The sequence below is a fragment of the Augochlora pura genome, chromosome 10 (genome assembly GCF_028453695.1).
Source record: "Augochlora pura isolate Apur16 chromosome 10, APUR_v2.2.1, whole genome shotgun sequence".
Taxonomy (NCBI): Eukaryota; Metazoa; Arthropoda; class Insecta; order Hymenoptera; family Halictidae; genus Augochlora; species Augochlora pura.
In genome coordinates, this window is record NC_135781.1 from 25,163,774 (window position 1) to 25,189,252 (window position 25,479).

The following is a 25,479-nucleotide window of genomic DNA, read 5'->3' on the forward strand; positions in this document are numbered from 1 at the left end:
ATGCGATTTTATTGGAAAGTTCGTTCGCGGATCGTCTGGCCCGTAACGGCCAGCGGCGAGAGGCGAGATCGAGACCCGAGAGAAGGAGGAAGCTTCACGGGATAATCGTTGATCCGCGAACAATACCATAAACGGTTTTATTCGAGCCGTTATCCGCGGTGCTCCTCGGGACTCGCAATTTCCTTCGAGCGAAGTTCACGCGCGAGCAAATAACGAACCGGCGGATATTAAACCCCGATGACCGGACGATTCTTAGCCCTCCGAGGGGTTGCGAGAACGCTTTGGCACGGGTTTTCCTCCGGGTGTCGTTTGCCGACGGGGACCCACGCCGGAGCACCGGCCCCCGTAATGAAAGCGTCAGTTGCAAACCGCATTTGATGAGGTTGATGGCCAGATAATCTCAGTTTCGGGGCTGGCAACGAGCAAAGTAGGCTATCGAATCTCCCGGTGCCGTGATTTGCGAGACGCCTGCCTGTGCACCCTCCTGCGCCCGGCCTCGCTGCGCCACGCCGCGTCGCGTCGCGTCGCGCCCGAGTTCATTTATCTGATTGGATCCGGCGTAGTTAGCGGGTTGCCTCGTGGCAATGATATGCCGCCAACTTAAATTCCTTATTATTATTCCTATCCCTCGCTCCGAACTCCGTGGAAACTCGGCGAACCGGCGGCAGCCCTCGAAAATCTTCAATCTGAAATTCCACCGACTCCCACTTCACCCAATTAACAGCCGTGCTTGCCGTGCTCGCGCCGTGCCGCGACGGGAGCCTCCTACCCGTGTAAACCCTGTGTCAATCGCGTTTTCTTTCTGCATACACTTTTCGCTTAGCCTTGGCTGGGGATTAATCACGTTCCCCCATTTCGGCACACCACTGTGCGCGGCTGGAACTCGGTGAAACTCTATTCAACTCTAGAATTTCAGCTCCCTCGATTCGCGGAGTCGCTGTTTAACCAAGGCGAACCGTATTTCCTACTTTCTTTGGACTAGGATATAATACCTTTGGTAGGGTAAAGGCGAAGAAAGCGTTACGATACCGATGGCCAACTTTTGTCGCGTTCTGGAATTGTTCTGCCACGAATTGGTAGAGATTCCGATTGAAGGTGCAAGGTGGAGGGAGAGAGAGAGAGAGCGAGAAAAGCCGTGGCATGATCAAAAATGGAATCTCAGGATAGAATTCCGTAACAAACTGTTATCTAATCCGAGACAGTTCCGCGGAAGAGGCCGCGACGGATTCGTCTTTGGCGGACTCTACGCCGGCATATTACGTTTCCGTCGAACAGGCAGGTGTGGGCGGTGAGCCAGTGGGTTGAAAGAGAGAGAGAGAGAGAGGAAGAGAGAGAGAGAGAGCGGGAGAGTGACAGACGGTAAGACGCGTCAACGTATCAACTCCGGCAGACATTTCGTTTTCTCGTTGTAAAGGGAATTCCATGCACTGCTGCTCCGACGGGCTTGATCGTATTTCTATGACGGATCAGTGGCTGTCGCGGGGCCGCATGGAGCTGGGCCATGGAAGACGAGCCGCGACGCACCTGTGGCAAGGTAACACGAGTCGCATAAGGGAAAATCGAGGCGTGTTTACGTACACGGCATGGATCGCGAGGACGGTTTTCTGGCGCGGCGGTGCCGCAATAAACCGGGCCCGTTTCACAGTGCGGTGAATCGCTCATCCCGCAAACCCCGCCGCAGCTACCCGTTCTACGTGATCCGGCCGCGCGCGCCGCGATTACATTAATTGGAGAAGTTTCGAGCATGGTTTTTCCTAAGCGACCGAAGATACTGCGGATAACCGCTAAACGGACCAAGCCGCGCGCCGTACGTCCCCGTGTCCGACAACTCTATGCTCCTATCCCCGGGGATTTTAAGGACTCGACGCTGCGCCGGGTCCCTGTGTCCACTTTGCGAATCACACCGACCGGAAACTGTTCCGGAAATATCTACGTGCCAAATAAATGACGGTTTGCTCTTCTCTCTCTCTCTCTCTCTCTCTCTCTTGCCCGTCATCAGTCCACCCTTTAATCCTGCGGAACCGACCGTTACGCCGCACCTAATCGCCGATTGAACATGTCGCTTTTTCGAAAAGATTCCACTCTTTTCTGTCCTCAGTTAATGCGATCATTGTGACATGCATTGTTTGCGATTCACAGTCGTGGTCGGTATTGTATTATATTATCGTCGTGTTCGATTCATAGTCCCAGTTGGTATTCTATTATACGCGTATTCGATTTAGAGTGGTATTCCGCATCGGATGACGACCGATTAAAGCATGTGCGAGAGATGGAATGGCAATGATTGATAATATTAGGATGTCTCGAAGGTTCTTTACGGTTATCGCGCGATTGATGTTGCCAGGCAGTGCGATCTCTAAATATGAGATTCTCTTGCGCATGAGCAGACTTGTGTAGAGCTAAACTATCAAATAAATTAGATTTACGTACTTGATCGTATTGATTCGTACGAGTTAAATACAAGTTAAACACTGAAATTCGTGGAACGTATGCAGCAAGAGACTTTCTGAACAATGCACAAACGGGGTAGATATATTTTCATTTAGAAACTGCGTGAACAAATATGTAGCTTTGAAACGTAAGTCCGAACAATAAATTATTGAAAATATTGTTCGCAAGTTTTCTACTCGTCGACACGTAATAACGAATACGTGTTCCTTTTACGGTAAACACACTTCTGGAAGGCTTCCGTTTTGATTAATATTTCCAGGCAGTTATTAATCTCTCGCCACGATACACGATACACAATATTGTCAAGTATTGCGAGCGAAGTGCAGAACAGAATAACACGAATAACAATGCGTTTATTAACCGGAAGATGCGTCCGGGAGAAGTATCGGGAAATGAATGGCGGGGCAGGACTCCGCAAGTTTATTTCGATGGACTATCTTGTTCTTTGTTACGACCGCGGTCGAACCGAAAATTGGAAAAATTGCGATCCCCGGTACGGAGCACCAGTGATTTCGTTAATATAATGAAACTGCGCGTGCTGTATCCGTGGGATTGGACGGCCGGATATCACGTCGATAACACTGTGAAAGCGTGCAGACGCGCGACAGATATTTCGTCTGTAATATCGCGATTTTTCGTCGCTGCGACGGCAGTAATATCGGAAACGTTCGACGAGAACTATTCCAGATATTCGCGACCGTGAAACGGAGTCATAAAATAAATAATTCCCCGTGTCGCCGCTTTCAAGACCGTTTCGATTTATTTGGACGTTACCGTGATCGAATGTTCCGCGATAGAACATTGACACCGACGTCTCCGGCCGGGTGTGTATGCGAGTGTATATACTTTTATTGATTTCGGGGCCGGCTCTCGACGTTGTGTGCCTACTACCAGGGACAACGGACTCTCTCTCTCTCTCTCTCTCTCTCTCCTTCTCTTTCTATTTCTCACTTTCTCTCTTTCCCGCTCTCTGTGTTTCCCGCGTAGTCGTGGAAACGTCATTCGATAAAGGAAACTTATGCCGGGGATTTCAAAGACAAGTACTTTTCCAGCCACACAGCACACGCGCTACATCATAATTCCTCGCCGTCCCTAGCGGGACGCGCACGTTGAAACGCGCATAAAGTATTAGGACAGCACCTATTCCATCATCCACGTTCACGTTCCCGTGCGTAATGCCCCGCCGCTTTTCGTCGAGGAACGCAAGCAAGTCACAGCGAATTCGAGTTGACGCGAGGCAACCGTTTCTCCGCCACTTCGCGCGGAAACGAATTCGGGGGAGACCACGCGCCACTGTGCTAAGTGGATTTTACGTTTTCGGCCACGCAAAGGCCACTTTTCGGTCCTTTCCGTTTTCGCGCTTAGATGCCGCGCTAATATGTACCTCGTAACGAAACCGTTACGTTTTCACGCCGATCGTTTCATCATTAATTGTTAGAGAACAGTACACGTTGTTTGCGTTTAGAGCTCGCTCGTACTAGCGTCAACCCCTTGACGTACCATTTTCTTCGCAGTTACTGCTATCGGAAATTTGTCGATTGCAATAATTGATTAGGAAGGAAAGAATATCGCTGTTCATCGTGTGCCTGAATTTGCTTGATAAAAACAGATCAGAATTCAAAGTTGCAAAAAATTGAAAAGATTTATTGTGCGAGATAATTCAAAATAATAGGTTGCGTGTGTGACTTCGAGTCAATTTCGTTCCGAAATTTCGAAGTTCGATAAGGGATTAAAGAAACGATCTCTAAGGAATGCGAAACGAACTTCCCAACAATCTAATTAACCCCTTGGCTACTGTGGGCGCCTATAGGCGCTTAGAAATTTTGCGTTTGTGATATTGAGAGCGCCTTCAGGCGCCCAGCGCAGTTTGGCTTTGTGATACGGAGGGCGCCTAGAGGCGCTTGATACCTTACTTGATTATTAAATATTTTGTTATTTTTTATTTAGACAATGTTTATTAGATATTTATGCCAAGTCAGATTCAAGAAAATAAATAATATTGTTTTAATATAGTAAAATTCAGATTTCTGATTATTGAAATATGTTTTAACAAAAATGCATCCCTACCCAAAAATTCGCCGTTCTCGGCGCACATCGTAACACAATCCCTGCCGTATGGTACGATCGGTGCGTAACAAAGTGTGCCGTAGTCAAAGGGTTAAATTTGTCATGATACTATATTAAAAAATTTATGAAAAAGAGCTTCTGACGTCTTCGTGTTTTAATAACCGAAGAAATTTAGTTATCGAACAATTATCGTTGTTTCAATTCGTTTGTGCTCAATTCGGTGCAATTATTCGAGAAACAATTTTCGAATTGCAATAAGAACGTTGTCGGATTCGCGGATAACCGCGACGGCAGTCGATTGTCCTGTCCCGTTCGCGGATAAGGAAACGATTGACTGACTGGTGGATGCAAAGTTGGAGGCCCGTCGATTGGACGATGGACGATTCTCCGGATATCCGCGTCGAGCCTTGAAACGAGGCTGATCGAAACGGGAAAACAATGTCGGATCACTCGACGAGAAATATTTCATCGGGATACCCTCGAGTAGAATCGGTGGATGTTGGGGGTTTCTAAAAAAAATTCATGTTTTCGCAACAGCGTAGCGCGTGGATTGCAGATGGAAACAGGCGAGGGCACGCGTTACGCATTCTCGGCGCAACAAGAGGATCGAATATTGGTTTAGTTTTTGTTACGGCGTAACACCCACTTTATTGACCGGATTTTCTCGCCCGTAGAATGGGAACGAGGGTGGGCCGCACGAGGGCTCGATGTCGGCGCGATGTTTCGCTTTATTATTCCGAGCTAACGCAATCGAATCTGCAGAAATTTAAGTATTTTCGATTGCCGTGATCGCCGTGCGCGTTAACGAGACCTGCATCAATTTTACAAAAATCGAAAAACCCGGGAAAGAGAAAGAGAGAGAATGAGAGAAGAGAGGAGAGAGAGAGAGAAAGAAGAGAGAGAATGGTTGAAAGTGTCGGGTAAAAATACGAGGTGAATCACGGGTAGCCGGTGATCCGGGCGCCCGACAAATATTTATAAAAAGAAACGCCGGCTCCGGAAAAAGAGTCGCCGGGTTTTCTGATAAATAGAAACTCTTCGCCTCGCCGGCAAAAATTGTTGACTCGTAAATTAGCGCGGGCGGCACTGCGCTCGTCGCGATTATTTGATCCGCCGTCCCGGACACAAGGCGAGGCGACGCTACGCGACGGAAGCCCGTGGAATTAGTTACGCGATAAAAAGCTGTTTGCCAATCGTTAACAGGCGGAATGACTTGCGAGCAGCGTCTATCGATTGACTACACCTGGAGCGACGGCAACCTTCGACGTCTGGCTCGTCCAAGTATTATTTAGTGCGTGTCAGAGGAGATATTTGGTCCATCAATCACCGGTCCGGGACCACCGGTGCCGGTCATCGAGCTAGATTATCACGCGGTATATACACTGATACAGGCCCGCAATGTTCCTGGCCGGTCTGCCGTTCCTAAACCCAATTTCTACCAATCGACAGTCCAATTATCGATCTCCTTCGTTCGCCGACTCGATACGTACGAACGTTTACGAGCTGTCGGATACTTGCCGCCGAGATCGAGGCCGGATACCGCCGATCGTTCGCGGCAGCTTGCCGCTTCTATATAAGGAAGCCAAACTTCGTTGACTTGAATAATTCCGCAGCGTTTTCTTCACTTTAGTTTACGCTCTTCATTACAACGGCGCCTCAGCCGGCTACATAATGAAACGTTTCAAAGTTTCGAAAAAAGATAAACAGGAAGGAGACGGGAGAGATGGAATTCGCGGGGAGCTTTACGACGGCCCACTTTCCATGGAACTAATAACGAATGCGATCCGTTAGCAGATTAAACTATTCGTCCGGCTTCGGAATTATTCGAGCTCGACCGAGCCAATAGCGATTTTCAGTTTTTTTCAATTTCTTCCTTTGAAATCCGCTTTCTGGGACTTGGAAGAGTTCCCGGTTGCGCCCTCTGCGGCTGGCCACTCTGAAATCCTCTGACAACCCTTTTCAAGCATTCTTAGTCCTTCGCAGATCTTTCGGAGCTATTGGAGAATTTCCAAGGAACGATGGAGATCCCAGGGCTCCCAGGCCCTTTCAACAGCCTCTTCCGGTGTCTCCAGAGACTGCCGCGAGTCCTTCGAGGGTCTTCCTGGTGTCTGGGGATCTCGGAGAACCCACTTCGGTTCCTCAGGAATCTCTAGCGAACTTCATATAGAGACTTCCATGATCATGGCTCCGATCGAGGAGACCGATCAAGACTTACGAGCTCCGAAAAAAAAGTGCCATGTGTTAACTTCAACCAATTAATCCCGTTGGGGGAGGTATATTTTAATTTTACTCCTCTTTTTGTTGTTATTCAAGTTGACAATTTATATCTTATTTTTTTTGTAATTTGAAAGAAGGGAAGAATTTTTACTAGTCAGACTCGATTTTGATCGATAAGGAATTCAGGGTGAACTGCCCAATAAAGTTACATTCTACTGTAAAATTTTGACAGCATTACAGGTCCTTTTCATGGAACATTCTGCGATTATTCTAAAACTGCTTTCGTGAACAGTTGCAGGACAGATCTATTTGCTCATGCCACAATCGAATTCATGTATTATTTCGTCAAACGCGGATTACAGTTTGTTGAACAGGACGAGTCAGTAACTAGAAACAAATACATGGTGATTACGGTGCACGCATTTTGAAAACATTAATATGTCGGACTAACAATAACAGACACAAAGCTCGGCAATTAACAATTAATAACTACACACGTCAAAGCGTCGATGTACACAAATATTACGCGTTCACATTTACCAACTAGTCTCGTTGTATTGGCTGTAATCATGTTTAGACGGCAATCAGTCGCATTTAGTGCTCGACACTTTTAGCGTTAATACGAATATACGATTCTCTCTTGTAGACAATCTGCCGACCATAGTCATAGAATAGAACCAGAAATTTCTTTTCTTCGACATTTCCTTTTTTTAGTTTCAAGTTTCTGTGTTTTATTCGACGTTGCGTGACTACTGCCATATTATCATTCACTGTAACAAAACGCACGATGACGCTAATAAATAAAGTTATTATTATTATGTCTTCGTGAAATGAGAACAACAGTTGTTTTAAGCAAAGCTGAACAAGATTTGATTCGGATAAGAAATGAGGTCTAACGAATAAAATTGTATTCGACCGCAGAAACAATCGATTGATTAAAAATTTATCTACGCAAAAATTTTTTCCGAATTAGATTTTATTGAAGATTTATCAGAATTATTTGAACGAAGAGATAGAATAATTTACAACGAATCATCGAATAGAATATTCGACTGAGAAGAATTCCTTCGGATAATTGCGTTAGACAAATATTTCTTCGAAAGGCGGTTGGACGATGCCAGACTCTGGTTTTAAGCGACCAATTTCACAAGTAGAGCGCCCGGACGCGCGATTAGGTTGACTTTACGAGAAGCATTGTTCCCGCTGTGGGGGCAACCGGCAATAATTTTTTGCGTGCACGGTCGCCGGAAGAAAAAATGAGAAAACTCATCGGAAATGTGAGCGAGGTGACGCGAACCAAATTGAATAGCATCGGTACAAACAGAGGGCGCCGGTTACGCCCCGTTCCCCTGCCCGGCGTTATCCCTTTCGAGCATCTCGCGCGACCTCGCTCGGCTCGGCTCGACTCGGCGCGGCGACCAGCTCGAAATTCAATTTACATATTCATGACAATTCATTTGTACCCCATGGTACGACATAGGGCTGCCTCCCCCGCCTCTCGAGAACCTCTTATTAATTCCTGTCACCCCGGCAGCCCCGCTAAATTCCCATGGCTGCGGAATAAAGAACGGGAAAGGAGGCGGACGATCTGTCCGGCGACCCCAGCCGGATACCGAGGAATTCATTTTTGATATAGAAACGCGCATTCGCGGCCCATTTGCCGAGGGGAACCACGCCAGAGGAAGAAAGCTATTTTCGACGGTGTTCGCTCGCTTCCGCCGCAAATTCTTTACTTTCCTAATGATCTTTTGCTGACGCGTCTACTTGAATCGTCTTTTATGGTAGTTTCGCTCGAAAATGCCGCGTTACATTTTTCTTGAGCGTCATCACCGTGACGGTTCGGAAAGTACGCGATTTTCTAGCGAGTTTACACTTCGTCTGTATTCTGTGGTGCAGGCATTGTAGGTCGGTACCATACAATTTTATAATTGGTGTGTGATGGATAAACAGAGAGTTGAATGCTTCGTCGGAATGCGTTCTTTAAATTGTTTTATGTCAATCAATCATTGCGATACGGTAAGCCGCAACTGGACTGCGAATTTTATTCATCTATGGCGGAAACCAGTAGGTGAAATGTAAAATTGTGAAAATGTACGAAGAATTTAATATTGCTTTTACGATTCCTTCAGCGTAGGAACATTATTAAAAAAAAAAAACAATTTATTTCTCTTTATATAAAGATCCACAAAAATCGCTAGTTTCAATCCCATAACGACGACAAAGTCAGCGTACAATTTATACATTAATACACTGTTACGACATTAAAATTATAACATTAATTTTACAGTATTAACGTAACATTACTATCATGTGTCAGTAAACAATTACGGGGTTTTATCTATCATCAAATGGTATATACTATAATACGTTACTTGGAAATTTTTTGTACGACCGCGGCGATGTGGGGTTAACGGATGAATCGGTAGCTGCGATGAAAAAAGTGTCCCTTTTAGAAGCGCGACTGTTGCGAATCAAGGATACAGTGTACGAGGATTGATTAGCAAGGAGACTGGAGGGTTTTTCCCTCGGAAAAAAAATGCTCGACGAGTCTGTTTCGACGAGGACGAAGGAATCTGTGGGACGTTTCTTAACACCCCGTTCACGAGGCCGGCGAAGTGTCGCGAATCAAAGCACGGCGCCGAAGAAAAACGGCCGCCGAAGCGTGAAGCGTCGACGCACGTGGTTTTTGTTAGGCAGCTAGCTGCAGTCACGTGGCGGGACGATTTATTCGAGTGAGTCAGTGCCGTCAGTGAGTGAGGCCGGCAGCGGGCAACGAGTGGAAGAGAGAGAGGGGCGGAGAAGGGAGAGAGAGAGAGAAAGAGGGGCTCGACTTACCTAGAAATAGCTCGTTGAAGTCACCCTGTCCTCCGATGAAGACACCGTAGTGTATGTTTAGCTCGAAGAACCGTCCCGGTAGCAGGGACTTGGTCGTGTGTATCACGTCGATCCTCAGCGTGATGTTCGCCTCTCTCCTGGTCAGATTGACCTCGTGCCAGCTGAGGTCGTTCAGCGTGAGGCCCGGGGTGCTGGCCATCTCGCTCTCGCCGGCGCCCAGATTAATGTGGACCTGCGGACAGACGACGGAACGAGAAGTCGAAGAGAAGAGCGACAAAAAGCGGAAAACGAGAGCTAGGAACGAGAAGCGGTGGGAACCCCGGCCCTTTAAATCATCCGAGCGAAGGCAAATAGTTCCAGCGGGCTTTGAAGGCGGCGATAATACTTTTCGAATCGTGGCTACCGGCGGCGCTATCCTCCCGAAACCTTCTCGTTTTTCAGAAGTAATTATTCTTTGGACCGACGGGACAGAGACAGCGGTTTCAATGGAGAGATATTTTCCGCGCGGCCGGCGTGAAATTCCGAGTGCATCCTTATCGGCTGGCGTTAGACCGTTACCATGAAAAGATTCGGGCTTTGTGGCTCGTTCGTACGATATTTTCTACATTTTTCAGCGAACCCGAAGAGAGCCGGTGAGAGATGGAGATAGAGGGACCGAGTCCACTCGTCGAATCAACACCACGGTTTCTAGCCCGGCCCGAGAAGAAGGCACCCGGAACGCGTCGAATATCGATCTCTCTGTCATCGATTGCTCGTTTATCAGTCGCTTAGTCAGCCGGCTGGAGAAGGTAATCGGATTCTCGAAAAGTTCCCCAGGTCGACGGGAACCAAAACGTTGAATTCTTTAAAAGATATCTAGACCGGTCAGTGTCTAATCCTTAGCCTTATTTAAGCAAGAGTTCGGCCGGAGTAGACCTAAGTGAATTAGACGAAGAATTAGCATCCGTTTAAGCGGCGTTCCGCCGTTTTAGCGGACGATCCTGTTCGGGAGGAGCAGCGGGAAAGAAAGCGGCGACCGGGGTCACGGTAATCCCGGTCCGCCGTTAAAATGAAACAGTTGTCACAGGGAAAAGTAGTCGGTGCATTTTATTAATCCGTGGAGTCTTTCGCGACGCGACGGGTCGCTGGAAACGGTCCGAGGATTATACGACCATGGTTTTTTATTCCCTTTAGCGGTGGCCCGTCTTGGACCATCTCTCTCTCCCTCTCAACGTTATAAAGCCGTTAGGACGGGCTGCGAGTAATGCATTATCGAGTTAGCGTCGGTGTTATAGCGCGCGCGACACGCTCCGCCGGGGTGAGCTTCGACCTGCTGATAAAGAGTCTTTAATCGCGACCTAAATCGAGCCTCACTGGAGACTTATAGCACGATGTCTTCGTGTAGTTTGCCTCCCCCCGTGACCCGCCCCCGCTTGATCTCGTATAGACACGATCGAGCCACGTCGACGATGCCGCCGACTACGACCAAGGTGATCGTATCTTAATGAAAAGTCGATCGTTCGCGGGGACGGGTTGAAATTACGGTGGCCGCGATTGGCGCCGAGCACGACGACGACGACGACTATTCTCTCTCTCTCTCTCTCTCTTTCTTTCTGTCTGTGTGCTCGTGTTTTCCTGCGTTCATGCTTTAGTGTGGGTGTGTATATATATATGTTTGTGTGTGTGTGCGTCGGAGGTTTGGGTCTGTTCCACCTCCGCACGCCGCGCGCGATCGATCCGCTCCTGTAATAAAGGCGCGAGCTTTTGCCAGTCGCAAGTTCAGCCGGTAGCTAGTAGCGCGATGTCCGATGACTATGCAGAAGCCCCATTAATATGTATAAGCGCGGGAGACACGACACTTCGTCGAGTGTAAACGCGAATCTATACGTTCCGAAGGTCGAGAGAAAGAGAGAGGGGCCAGGTGGGGAACGGGGGCAGGTCGCGCGTCCCGGTGCATTATCGATGCACCGGTGATTGGAAAGCGAGCAATGATCGAATATTCGACTGGTTCGGTTACACCGGCGAAAAACGCGCGGCGACGACCTCGCATTTTTTCAGCCCCGGCGCAGCCAGAGTCGGATACGGAAACGGCGTGTTGCACGCTGACACCGCGTCGCCGAGGATTTTTCGACGATAAAGCGTCACCGTGTAATAGCCAGCCGAATGAACGAGCCCTCGTCACGCCTGTGCCGAAAGAAGGCAAAACAAACATATAATATTTCACTCCGGGGCCGACCGATGCTTGATCCGACACCGATCCGCGTCAACTGCAGCTTTTTGCTTGGCGGTGGATCTCGTTAAACGTGCTCTGCCGTTTCCCGTCGTTATAAGTAGATCGCGCGTCTTTATGCGAACGATACATTCTCTGTATCGATCGCAAGATACTTCTACCGTTACCCGGAAATTTTCTCAGCCACTTCTATTCGGAGAATCTTCTCAGATCTCCTACCCGTAACTCGAACGTTTTCATTCGCGAAGCAAGTTACACTTCGGATCAAATATATTGTAAAACGTTGTAGCGTTGGCGGTGACTATTCTTACGTTAATAGAATTTGGCAGAAGAATGCCTTAAGCATGGGTTTCGCGAAACAAGAAAGTTGTTAATTCTTGTTAATTTAAAACCATTTTAATAACCGTGCCACTCTGAAAGAAACGATCAGACCGTGTTCAGCGTAAAAGATTTTCTATTCGCTATAAGAGATTTTTTCTTTTTCTATGTATTTAGACAATGATTAAGGAAGATGAGGATTAAAGTCACATATAGAAAATGAGAAAATAACGCAGAAATTTAAATCCAAGTCATATTTTTCGCTATAAAATTAAGTATTGTTATATTGTAATTAAAACGGACGTGTCCGGTTTTTCCATGGTCTTCGATCAATCTGTTGCAAGAGTCCCAGAATGGCACTGGACAGAACTGCAGAAAAACGCGGGGTCGGCTGGCTCTTTGCGAGAGACTGACGACGCTCCGTTGCACTTTTTGCCGTGGTGGCGTTTATCCGGTTCTCATCCTCTTTAACGATCGTCTTAACAAATTTAATTAAGCTCCGACACCAGCACCACTCGTCGCCGCCTCTGTCCCGATCCGAATCTTCGTGGACTTCACCCATCGCGAAATTAGATTCGGGCGGTTTTCACACCGGATTCGCGCCGGCCGACCGGGAAACGGCATTTTCTTCCCGCCGCACCGCGACCTGCGCCCCCTCTAATGCACTTAGACCAGGCGGTATTTGAGCGTTGCATCAGGGCACCGGATTACGAGAGTTACCGTCTCGGGGCTCAAACGAAAAGGATCTCGAAGTTCGCGTCGAACCATTCTCTACGCGAACGAATTATCAAGCGATGCCGCCGCTCCCGCCGAGTTCCGAGAGATTACGACCGAATTTCTATCAGGTGTACAAATCCCGCCGATGCCTCTTCCCCAGGACTTCGACATCCCCTTACCGAACAATGAAACGCATTCCCGTTCTCGAAATAACACCGGTTCTCGTTCGTTTGAACCTACAAGAACGCGGACGATAGATTCTTATCGAAAAGGCTAGGAATTAGCGAACTTCGCGTACTGTCCTTTTATCTACTCGACTTTTGAAACGAGCAACTTTAAAGCTTTATTTCATCGTGAATCTCATACCGACATTCGACAAGTCGATAATTTCTGACAACCGTCCGGCATTTCGAAGGAAATCAAATTACTCCACGCGGGCATTTTTATTTGGAGTCTCTGCCTCCTGCCATTCGCCGTGCCGATGAAATCTCTGTTCCATTTTTTTTATTTTTCGTCGACATTGCATAAAGAGTCGAATTTAATAAAACACTCGACCGAGTTAAATATTAATATCGACGCGACGGGCGACGCATCAGGCAGATACTGAAATTTCCAGCAGCCGGCGCGGCGGATCGCTCGCGATACCAACTGCTCACTTTGCTTTTAATAATTCACTGCTCCCAGGACGATGTCAGATCTTCTCGTAAAGCGTCGCGTCACACTTAACATTGTCATAGAGGAAGTGCTTCGTGTCTTTTTAAATCAACTCGAACGAATCGGGCCTACATACATAACGATGCGTTTTTTGTTGTCCGCGAGTCGATCGAAAACGAGCGACGACCGCTCGCGATCTGGAACACTCTCGCGCGATTAACTTGTAAAACATCATCTCTCTAGCGGGTCGGAACGAAGACTTAGTTTAGCGTGACTGGCGTTCTTTCCGAACCGCGCACCTTCCGGCTCCGACGGTATCGATTCACGTTCGAATGGGTCGATTAACTCCAACCAATCCGGCCTGGAGAAATATCGAGATCTCGGCTGCACCAAGTTTCCGCGTCGCGTCGTGTCGCTGCAACGGAACACAATTTTTTGAGCGGCTCGAAAAATTGCAGGGAAAGAAATCATCTGCGCGAGCGAGCTGGTTCGTTTCTCATTGGGTCAGGCCGGGTCGCGACGAGTCGTTTCGGCGGTTCTGTGGGCTCGTTCGGAAATTACTGCAATTAAACCGACAACTTTTTCCACTCGCGATCGCGGACGAGGAAGGAGACACAGTTTCGCCGTCGATAGAGCTTGCACGTAAATGATGCGGCCGCTTAACTTGATTTGCTAACGCTGCCAGTGCCAAGGATTGAATGTTAGTTGTAAATGCCATGGAATAATTACGATGATCGTTTTCCCGGGAAATATTGCACGGCTAATGGAAATTTACAAAAATGAACGCTCCTATGATTGCGTACAAATATAGACTCGAGGTTCAGAAGTGAAGGGGGTAAGTCTATGTTGTTGTTATTGTTGTATTCCGGTCTATGTTGTTGTTATTGTTTCTGCGGTGTGTTTACTTACACCGTGACTACACAAGTGTTTTTTCGACGTTCTGTACGCTGCAATTGACAAAGGAGTGTCGAAGAAAACTCGGCGTACGAAATGGTGGCGTAACAAACGAGACGTTTCATTACTATGTTATATATCTTGGAACGTAGCTTAATTCTACTATTAATTAGAATTCTGTTACAGCAACTTACCAATAAATGCTCTATTATGACTAAGTGGACCAAGTGGAGGAAAATCTTCTGCTTCTTTCACAGAAACCCATTCTATTCGGCGACCTCAACGTTCACAAACACTTCCGCTTGTCCCAAACACTTATCCTGATCACTGTAACTACTTTAACACTTCGGTAACACAATATAAATACTTTTATCACTTATTCTAGGAGCTCAAGATTCTCTCTATTCATTAATCTTCGCCATCTTATCCTACTGGTCACTTAACAGAAATTTCGCGGGTGGAAGACCAAACTGAAGTTTCCGATCTATCGATATTAGGTCACGTGGTCAGAGATATCAAAATGGCCGTACCGGCACTGAAACAGGCAGTTAGTGCTTCTCGATTAAACAATAAAAATGTGTTAATTATCGTGTAATGTAAAACTACCGTGATGTTAGTGTTAAATGTGACAAAGAAGACAGCTACCGACGGTACGTGAACACGAGTTGTCAGAACAAGGCAGCATCTATGGGCATCTGCACACTGCTGTAACTGAACTACAAATTTTCTACAGACGAGCGACAGGTAACGTAAAATCTTTACCAATTTTTATATTAAATTAGAAATAATATATATTATACTAGAACGTTGTTGTTACAAAAAAATACGCAAACGGTTTTAATGTTATATACAATGGAATTGTTGAAGACAAAACACATTTTCAGTCATTGATTTGTAGAAAATTTGAAGTTCAGTTGCAGCAATGTACAGATGCTCTTAGATACGATGCAAGTTGTCGACAGTTGTATTCCTTGTCACATTTACCCACTTGTCCTATAAAGACGTGCCACGCGAGTCGAGATGCTTTTGTTCCAAAATTGCCAGCGACGTTTACCACGTCGATATTCCAAAATGTTTTCAAATCTACTATACAGGAAGAGGTTAATAATTAAAAAAATGTTATTGTTGTCGTGCGTACTTACTCATATCCGTATAAAATTTTTTGTATAAAATCCTACCAACGAGCTGAGGCGCTGCTTAAAGGCGTCAAAGTGATACCTGACCGCTTGTTATACTGTAACGCACGACATACCGCAACCGTGAGCTTAATGGTAGTGTAAGTGGTTGATATAAACACCACGTTAGTTTTGAATTACACGATAATGAACACATTTTTATTGTTTAATCTAGAAGCACTGACTGCCTGTTTCAGTGTCGGTAAGCCATATCGATATCTCTGGTCACGTGACGTAATATCGATAGATCGGAAACTTCAGCTTCACTTTCCTTCCGCAAAATTGTTGTCACGTGACCACTAGGATAAGATGGCAAAGTATTATGTCGTTCGGAAAGTCGTTTCGTTTTTTTCTTGGTGGAAATGAAACACAATAGATTACTAAACAAAATTTATTTTAAAGAATCAAACAAAATTTTTAGCAAACAAGACTTACTACATCAGTTGTCCAATTATATAATGATTATGCAGCTTAAGCGTGAAGTTGGCTGTGAAAAAATTAAGTCTTTCTTGGGGAAAAACGAAATTACTTTCCGAACAACCCAATATTAATGAATAGAGAGAATCTTGTGCTTCTAGAATAAGTGATAAAAGTATTTATATCGTGTTACCGAAATGTTAAAGTAGTTTCAGTGATCAGGTTAAGTGTTTGGAACAAGCGGAAGTGTTTGTGAACATTGAAGTCGCAGAACAGAATGGGTTTCTGTGAAAGAAGTAGAACATCTTCCCTCCCTTAGTCCATCCAGCTAAAATGGAGACCGCCGTTACGTTTAGCAGTTATTGGTAAGTTATTGTAACGGAATTTGAATTAATAGTAGAATTTGGTTACGTCGTAAGATGCATGACAGTAATAATAAAAAAGCTCGTTATTCGCGATAGCATTTTGTATATTGTGCTTTTTTCGTCATTTGTCATACGTGATTACTGATTGTGACTAACAAAATGTCTGCGAAGCGGCAATGTAATCATGGCTTTTAAGGATCTATTTTTCTGTTGTGTCTGTTTGTGAGCATCGTGCAAACTTTAGATTTATTTATCGTTTTAAATTTGTGACGGCAAGTTTCTACGAAGAGAGTCGTTGTTGTCGTCGTTTCTACAGTGTATTCGCTTGACGATCTATTCTTCTATTCTGTATGCTAGAGGGTCCGAGTCGAGTGTACCTTATTCAGAGTTTAAAATTATTTATGTTTGCAAGCAAGTGGGAGCGAGATACAGGCATGAACAGATACGTTGTTGTTCCTACAGTGTATTTGCTCAATACGTTACTCTCTTATTTTGTTCGTTGAGGCATTGTACCATGTTAGGTAAAAATGTTGGTGCAGAAGAAGAATTGATTCGTTTTCTATACTATATTACTGAGCAATGAAAAGAGAATTTGTTGTTATCAGAACAAAATCGAGTAAATGAAATGGTCTACATTTGACTAAAGCCATGGAAGAACAAATGTCTATGTAAAATTATAAAAAGCGGTTCAACAATGATTGCGAATCTTGTTGCGCCGTGGTTGGATGCTCAGAAAAGGGACTGGTTGCTTAGCAAACTCCCCAGAGCAGTTGCGGAAGATTGATCGGGCAGTCGATCCGAGTCGGAAGAATCGCGATCAAGCCAACTCTCGGCGCGTGTCCCGCGTGCATTAACGAGGACGTTATTAACGAGGCCGTACAAACGGGGGACACTCGTCGCGCTGGAAATTAAACCGGCGGCGTAGGGAGTATTGCATTACGAAGAACAACGACGCGCCGGGGACGGGACGGGGCCCAGAAGGACCACTTTGCTCTTAGGTAATAATCGTCGACGAGCCCCGGTTACAAATTACGATTCCGTGAGAAGAATCGTCGACCGCGACGGCGACGGCAACCGAGACGGAGGCGAGAAGAACCGCCCACGGGATACACGCCGCTTCATAACGATTAAAACACCCCGGTTCATACGCCGCGCCAGCCTCGTTACCGCTAATTCGAATGTATTGTGCGCGGGCCAGTGTCCCGCTTTAATCTGACCAGTTTATCTCGGAATGTATGGACGATACGGAAAAATATTCCCAACGACTGCGGCGCCAGGTGGACTCTGCGGATTCCGCGGATTCACTGCTCGGTTTTTAAAAAACTCTCGCCGTGCCGCGCCGATCGGTTCGAGAAAATTACGAGTTTTGGATCGACCGCGAAAGCACCGCCGGCTTTTAAATGTACAGATTATTAATTTCCCAGTGGAATTCGTTGTACGATCGACAGACATTTTAGGAAATTATAAACGCTGACTAGTTGTTTAAAGATGAAAATTGTTTCCTGTAGGAAACTGATTTTCGCTCGAGCAATGCAGAAATTATTGGAGCTGTCTAAAAACATAAAATGTGCCAACGATCGAATTATCGTTTGGCAAATTGGTCAAGCCTTTAATACGGTGAATTTAATATGGTAGTTTGCTGTGAATCGGTCGGTAGGTATTTTCACGAAATGAGTTTTCGATTAAATATTTTTACGGTGCTTTTTAAAGCTATCATTAATCGGAAAGAGAAGGCTAAAATTAACTTGAACACCTAATAACCGCTTCGTGCGTCTTTCGCAGTGCTTTGTTCAGGACTGCGAACCAAAGCAACGCCAGCGACTTGTTACTCTACATTTTGCGGGGAACTGAATTATAGTAGAATTCGATTTTCGATTCGCACAATGCGATTGTACAATGTTATTGATCGTCTGGGGGCCGTTTATTGAATTGCTTGGGGGAGGAACGCCAATAATATCGTACAATATGATTCCATAACATTATCGAACGTCTTTGGGAGGCCTTAATACTTGTTCTTTCCTACGTAAATCGTGAGAGTAATACGAAAATTCGTCTCGCTTCGAAATCGAACTTCTTCTCCCGTCCGTAAAAATTGCTCCTCGTCATTTTGTCCTACATTGGAAATATTTGTTATCGACAACCGGAGTCGGGGAAATATGATTTCGACCAGAATCGAATGCGAAATATGTATTTTGCATCGATGAATAAGTTTGAACGTCATTCGGCATCTCGAAACCTTTCCTGCTCTGATTTATGTCCTCGTTTTGTTTTTCCCCCATGCCCTCGTTCGCAATACTTTCCTCGGGTCGTGTCTCCCTCTTTGTTAAGTATGAAAAAATGTAACAAAGGATGGCCGCGGGATTCGAAAAACCTCGGATCCGGCGGACCTTTATGCAAATTAGAAAACGCAATAAAACGTTCGGGCCAAGGAACATTAATATCATTTCTACTTCATTTCAACCATAAGGGCTCTTTTAGGCGGAGAAATAAATTTTCCCATTATTCCGGTTAGCATAAAATAATCTGTGATAATGGAAATTTACATAAAAATCCGCAGATTAGTTGCGACATTAAATAACAAAGGGTGCCATGCAAAAACAATTTGGCTGTCTCACGTGTGAAACACGAGATCGTGACCGTTGCATATACGTCACGCTAACTGCAAACGCATTAAATTATACACGGAGCGTAAATATATTTTGATTAGCACATAAATGCGTGTACCAGTCATTTCAATTGCATTGAGTTACAAGTTTAAAAATTCTGAGTGCCGCCTCGCTGCGGTTCGCGATGACACTATCGGTAGCTTGATCCTCCTGTGACTACACAACGTGTCTATCATCTTATGAATCTACTAATGAACATCGGTATTAACCAATTAGCTGTTTTTGTCAAGTATACTTGTTACGACGAAATGAGGATTTTTTTTATTATGGTAGGTTCTGTAGGTAGGTCCTGGTAGGTTCAGTATTAATAATGGAAACTGAAATAGTTCTAATTTTTCAACAATGGTATAAATTGTAATAGCGCAACTTAAGCTTGAGAAGTTCCACCTAAAATCAGTTACCAGGCCAAGGGTCTTGACAAAGGACACGACGGTTGCATCTCCGCCCAACGTTAGATAAGTACCTCCGTTCCAGCGACCATACTAAATCCGAGAAAAGCAATCGCGCGTCGTAAACCGACCGATCACTTAAGGGTTAAAGTATCTCCGGGACGTAGAGAGTTAACGAGATCTGTGTTTCACCGCTCGATGAACAGGTGCTTTAACGGCCGAGGTTGATCCGGCAGTGTTTTAACGGGGACCAGCGGCGGATCTTGTCGGCAGAAGTTGTCGTGTTTCTGGCAGGGGGTGGTCGATCAGCATCGCCGACTTTTTCGTGTTTGGTTGGCATGGCGCGTTGTTTGCCGTGGTTCGTGGGAAAGCTCGCGGCAACGAGCGAAAGTCAACGGTAGAAGGGACACGGTGCCGAGTTAATACGTGACAAAACGGTGTTTTTGAACGCTGCCGGTTGTTGATCGGCAGAGGGAGGCGTGCGAGAGGGATAGCTGGTTCGTTGTCGGAACAACGCGACGCGTATTTAAGCGGAATCGATGCCGCTATTATTCGTTTTTACATGCGCGATGAGCTAACGCGAACAATTTCGCGTATGTCCGACAAGCGGGCTTCAATCGCGCACCGATGTCCAATGTAAATGAACACGGGGAATACATTTTTCGCGGGCCGCGCGAACCGAATGAAAGACCATCGAGAGATCGGCCGGCACGGTCGCTAACTAAATTGCAATGTTTTATTTCGCGCGCCACCGCGAAAGTTAAATTTGAACACGTCATGTTTAATTCAATTAAAAATACTCGGCCCGGCTCCCGAACGACCCCGACCTGATCCGACTGACGACCCAACGAGCTGCCACCGTGCCGCTGCTGCTGTCCGGTCTGATGGCGTTTTATTTTTGAGACGAGCGACAACCGAGAGAGAATCGACGAATATCGATCCAGGGCACTCTCTCCCTCTCTCTGTCTCCCGTCTCTCTGTATCGTCGCGTATCGACCGAGGCCGAAACGAGATCCCACAGTCCCCGCGCGGCGATCCTCCAGGTCGGGCCAATGCCGGATCCCGATTTTACCATAATTTTATTTTTCAAACTGCACGAGCCCGGACCGCTGCCCTATCGAAATCGAAGGAAGCTCGTAAGGGTTCACTGCATACGTCGGGTTTTATGAAAGTTACATGAGAATTCTTCGGAAAATATTTCATACCGCGGCGTCCTTTATTGGGAATCGCGAACGGGTGAAAGTGATCTGACATGTTTGCTGGTCGAACTGCATCTGCGAAGACGAGGATGCAGGAAAATCTTTCTCAAATTGTTTGGGCTATTTGTTTTGATAGGATAGGAGTTCTGAGCTTTTTTTGCAAGTTTCCTTATCCGATGTTAATCCATTTTGATAGGTAAAGATCTCCTTTTAACATTCTTTAGTTATTTTACATTGCCAGATGATTGGTTTATAGTAATATAGTTTGAAGGAGCACCGACTTTTATCTAGTACAAAGAATGGTTTCAGAGACGCATCCGTTATTTACAATCGCAAATCCGTTTTGAAATGGAACACGTTGTTAAAACTCTATCCAAATCTCTCTGGAAGAAAGACTCGATAGTTTAACTAAATCAGAAAGTCACAATCTAATTCCGGAATGTGTAAATTATTCGCGTAATAGTTGATTAACTAGACCAACCAAATCTTTTAACCCCCTCGTACAGAATTCAATCAAGGACTCTCTAGATTCTAGAGTCTAGAAGGAAAAATTAATTGTAATTCCGGCTAAGCACTGAAGTTATACTACAATGCCAATGAAGAAAATATGAAGTTACCATCGCATTGCAGAAAGAAAAGTGTTCATCTGTTCGCACAGAGAGCCGGATTAAAAGTAAAACCAGCTGATTTATCAGTGGACCGTGATTCAAGTGCACAATGGATCAAATTCTCTTAAAAATGAATGAAAAAATTTCGTGTTTCTAAGAATGCGTACGAGAGACGCGTCTGGAGCATCGGCCTTACGTTTAAGGTCCGAAACAAGCGGAAGCCGAGAAAAGTTGCAAGTTTGACGGGCTGCGAGTTTCCCAGAGTAAGTTGGATTACGGGGTTCTTGTTGGAGGCCGTTCAAGGGTGCAAGATCGAAAGTTTCGTGAGCCCGAAAGACGTCCGCCGCGCCGGTCTGGCGTCGGAAGAGTATCACGTCACAAGCCCGTTCATTTTCTACAACAACGGTGCCACGGCGAAGCTCATTATTATTGGGTTGACGGTTCGCCGCCGCTGTAGAAGTGGGAGCGCGCGGATCGGTGATTTACGAGGGAACTTAACACCGCGAGATTGCACCGCGCTGAATCAAAGGGTGCCGTTAACCTCGCCGCGAATAAATTTTATGACTGCCTTTCAATTTAATGAAACAAACAGGCCCGGCGTGGAACGAAACGAACGGGTTACGCCGATCCGATCCGGCCGAGCGTTCCTTTCATTCCGGGCTTTCTGCTCTCTCGATAAACTCGATTTTCTCTAGTAAAATGAAACGCATCGATCAACCCCCTGGCTTCCCTTCACCACCCCCGACCATTCCCACATCCCACGGCGGTCCTTCGTCGGGGCAACGGCGCACATAAATAAGATGCTTTTACTCGCAGAGTTTTAATGGCTCGAATAAAACGGCGCAACGACGTGACGTTGTTAAAATCAAGACACGGTTTTTATCGAAGTTATAAAACCGCCCGGCGGAATGTCGTCGTTACACGTGTGCGTGAAATCGTCCCTTTCTCTCGCTCTCCCGTTCTATCTCTCTCTCTGTCTCTTTCGACTTTCCTCTTTTCTCCCTTTTTTTTTACAGCACTCGTTGTCGCGTGCTTTAACCACGGCTCGCCCGCTCGACCTGTTTCCACGTATCAAAGCGATTCTAATTTCTTCGCGAGCGCGGCTCTACGACTCGGTAACTAGCAGCAGGATCAAGATTTATACGCATCGATAAGTGTTAACCGATATTCGAGCATCGAGAGGTCTGATTATTCGGCCCTCCAGCGGCCGAGGCTCGTTACACTCGAAAGACGCGTCGGAGCCACTCGAAAATGGTCATTCGATTCGGCAGTCGAGCTTCTGAAAAAGCTTCCCAAACTCTATGACACGGGTCTGTGGTAGATATCTTGTATCCACTCATTTCTTTAATCGAAATTGTATTGAAAACAAGCAACGAGACGGCATTTCTTGTAACCGGCACTGTTTTCACGATAATAGACTTTCGTCTGACCACGACTGCCTGGATCTACTTAAACTCGTAGCCCTGCCTTTACGTCAATCTTTTGCCTTGTGAATATTTTCCTAGTTACAATGCTTTATGCTTCTTCTAATCTTACCCTAATAATTGAACATTGACTACATAATAATAATATAAAGCGTATCAAAAATATCCGTATGTCAACACATATAATGGGGGAAGTGAAATAATTTATATAAAAGTTTGTACGTTATCTAGACGATGAGAAATGCTGATTGTATGCTAAGGTTTAATCCAACGATCAAATATTGGCCGGAAAGTAATGGAATTTGATTCCGGTTTAAAGGGAATTAATAATATTATGATATTTAAGAATTCTGTCGATACGACTCATCTCCGATATGAGATAATACCGTAAAGGCTTCGTTTCAAAGGCTATGAAAGTCGTAAGAATTCCTCTCCTTACGGACCCGTCATCGTATTTTAAAGGTGACAAGAATGTTATTTAAATGTCTCGAGGATTTGTATGTTTGACAATGTAAAGAAGAGGCAGCGCGCACTACTTCGCACGAAAACGCAGCACTTACAATGCGTCCGTCTTTGAAAGACCAGCCGGTGGCCATGATATTTCGTTTTAGGGACGCTGTCTTTCAACCGTGGCGTTTCGTGATTACTAGACTGTAGGCATTCTTGCATTTACGACCTGCGTAGATTTTTAAAGTGCGAGCAGACGTTTAAGAAATATTATGGTATTTCTCTCGCAGCAATAAATGTTTCACTTATTCTTGTGCCCGAACATCTGAATTATACATATAGTAATTATTTTTTTCATCTACTTCTGAAGAACGGCGTTTTCTGAGGACGAAAAAATTGCAAATTCCAGTCGAACGAATTCCAGCCCGAGACGTTCCTTACGTTTTGACCCTCTTATAGCAGACGCGGACTCGTTCTGACCCAGTTATAGCTGCAAACCATATTTATTCATTTCGCTCGTTTATCTAAATGATTACGTGCATGCAGGATCACACGTCAATGGACTGCACGCGCTTGAAAGAAATATTTTACCCGCGCGTCTTCTTGAGAAACGTAATGGAAATTTCTGTGTCTCTGTTCCTTTTTAATTTATTCCTCGAATGTCAGATCCAGGGAATTCCTCTCCCAGTTTTTCCATGTCGCCGCGATTGCAGCCGTTGTCTTTATTCAACCGCTGCGACTAGAAAATTTCGTCTTGTTCGGTGAGTCACTTTGTTACATTGTTTGCCGGAATTTGAATCAGTACATTTCGAATACGAGCAACTGCAATTTACGAATAGAGTTACTTTGCGAGTTCAAACTAGGGCATAGCGTTGCAGAAGCTATTCGAAGCGGACACAGAGCTTAGGGCAACGACGCGACCAATGAACGTGCAGCTTGTCGTTGCTTCAGGAAATTTCGTTTGCGTGAGGTTAACTTCGAAGATCAAGGTCGAGCATGCAACAACCGATCTTCAAAAATTCGATATCGCCGCTGACATTTGCAAGATTTTCGAAGCTCTTCGAATTCTTTAAACGCTTGGAAATTTACAATGTATGTAACATCCTCTCTTATAAAATTCTTACTTCATAATGCGACTTTTCGCTGGTTTCGATCATTTTACCATAGATTGATGCACACGGAAAGTTCGGTTACAAAGCGTAAACAATTCCTGAATTGAAAACGATATCAGGCGGCTACATTAAATTCAAATTAAAATATGAATATAAAACTTGAAAACTTTGTAGCTATATTAATAACCAGTTAGCTGTTTTTGACGAGGGCACTGGTCATAATAGAAAACTTGACATAATATACTTTGATATCTTTACTAAATTACATATATCATAAAAGTGTTGCATTTAAACAAGATACGAAGAAAATCAAATATATGCGATATAATTACAGTAATGTATATACTTTTCAAAAGGATTGTACAGCGGTGAATAAATCGTAGCTGGAGATCCGAATTTTTATAGTCTACTATCCAGACACCGGAGTAAAATAGAAATGGGTTGAACAGTGGAATCGTATGAGATCAAACCCGCTTGAATTTATGTCGACTTCTCAGTCGGAACAGTTTCACGGAATTTACTGATACCGATTAATAAAAATGAAATACAGAACGTAGACGATTTCGCGTCGACATATTCGCGGTCTGAGAGGTACGCGACGGTGGAGGTATCGCAGCAACGTCGGATCGCGATCGAAGATGTAGTCGATCCGGCTTGGTGGCGCGTCACACGCGGTTGGTTAACGACCAAGCCGGGCCCCGAAAACAGAAAGCCTATTAATAGAAGCAAGCATTGAGGGCAAACGAACCTTCAATCTGCCGGCTTCGAGTTTGATCAGGCAGTAATCCGTCTTGCCAGCGGCCAACAGCAGCATAGCGTCCGCGAGATGAGTTCGGAACCGGAAGCTGATATCGGTCGCACCCTTGGCTTCTTGGACCGGGAGATGAATGTAGCTCGCCCCGTAGAACGACACTGCAATAAATTTCAAAAATTTATTGTTCATTCCATACAGCTACTCTTCTCTCTATCACACATACACATGCACATTCTCATTCTTTCTCGCATTCTCTCGCGCATCAGGGCCATCGACGCGTGAAATACAGGTTTGCTCGTCGTCCCTTTGAAGCGTCGCGTCGCCCGACCGCGCGTAAAGTAACGAGACCTTTTGCCGCGCCCACTTTTCAAACTTGAGGGAGAGAGAGAAAGATGGAAAGAGATAGAGAGAGAGAGAGGGAGAGAGAGAATAGTCGCGAGGTTTTAAGGCGACGCAGATCTTTTAAATAAGAAACGACCAGATGATATTGAAGTTTTTCTCATCCTTGCTTCCCCGCGACAATAGCGATTGCGCCGAAAGATAATGAGTATCGCGAGCTCG

General features: G+C 45.4%; 1 protein-coding gene across 1 annotated transcript in view; it reads right to left on the reverse strand.

Annotated features, from left to right (window-relative positions):
- The window catches only part of LOC144475484 (chondroitin sulfate proteoglycan 4-like), a 44,402-nt gene extending 19,251 nt beyond the window's left edge, over positions 1-25,151 (reverse strand). Inside the window, exons 1-3 of the mRNA XM_078191442.1 lie at positions 25,142-25,151; positions 24,913-25,076; positions 9,571-9,802 (exon numbers count right to left, since the gene is read on the reverse strand). Of these exons, the coding sequence (XP_078047568.1) occupies positions 9,571-9,802; positions 24,913-25,076; positions 25,142-25,151 (406 nt within the window). The remainder of the gene's footprint in view (positions 1-9,570; positions 9,803-24,912; positions 25,077-25,141) is intronic.
- Between the last annotated feature and the right edge of the window lie 328 nt (positions 25,152-25,479).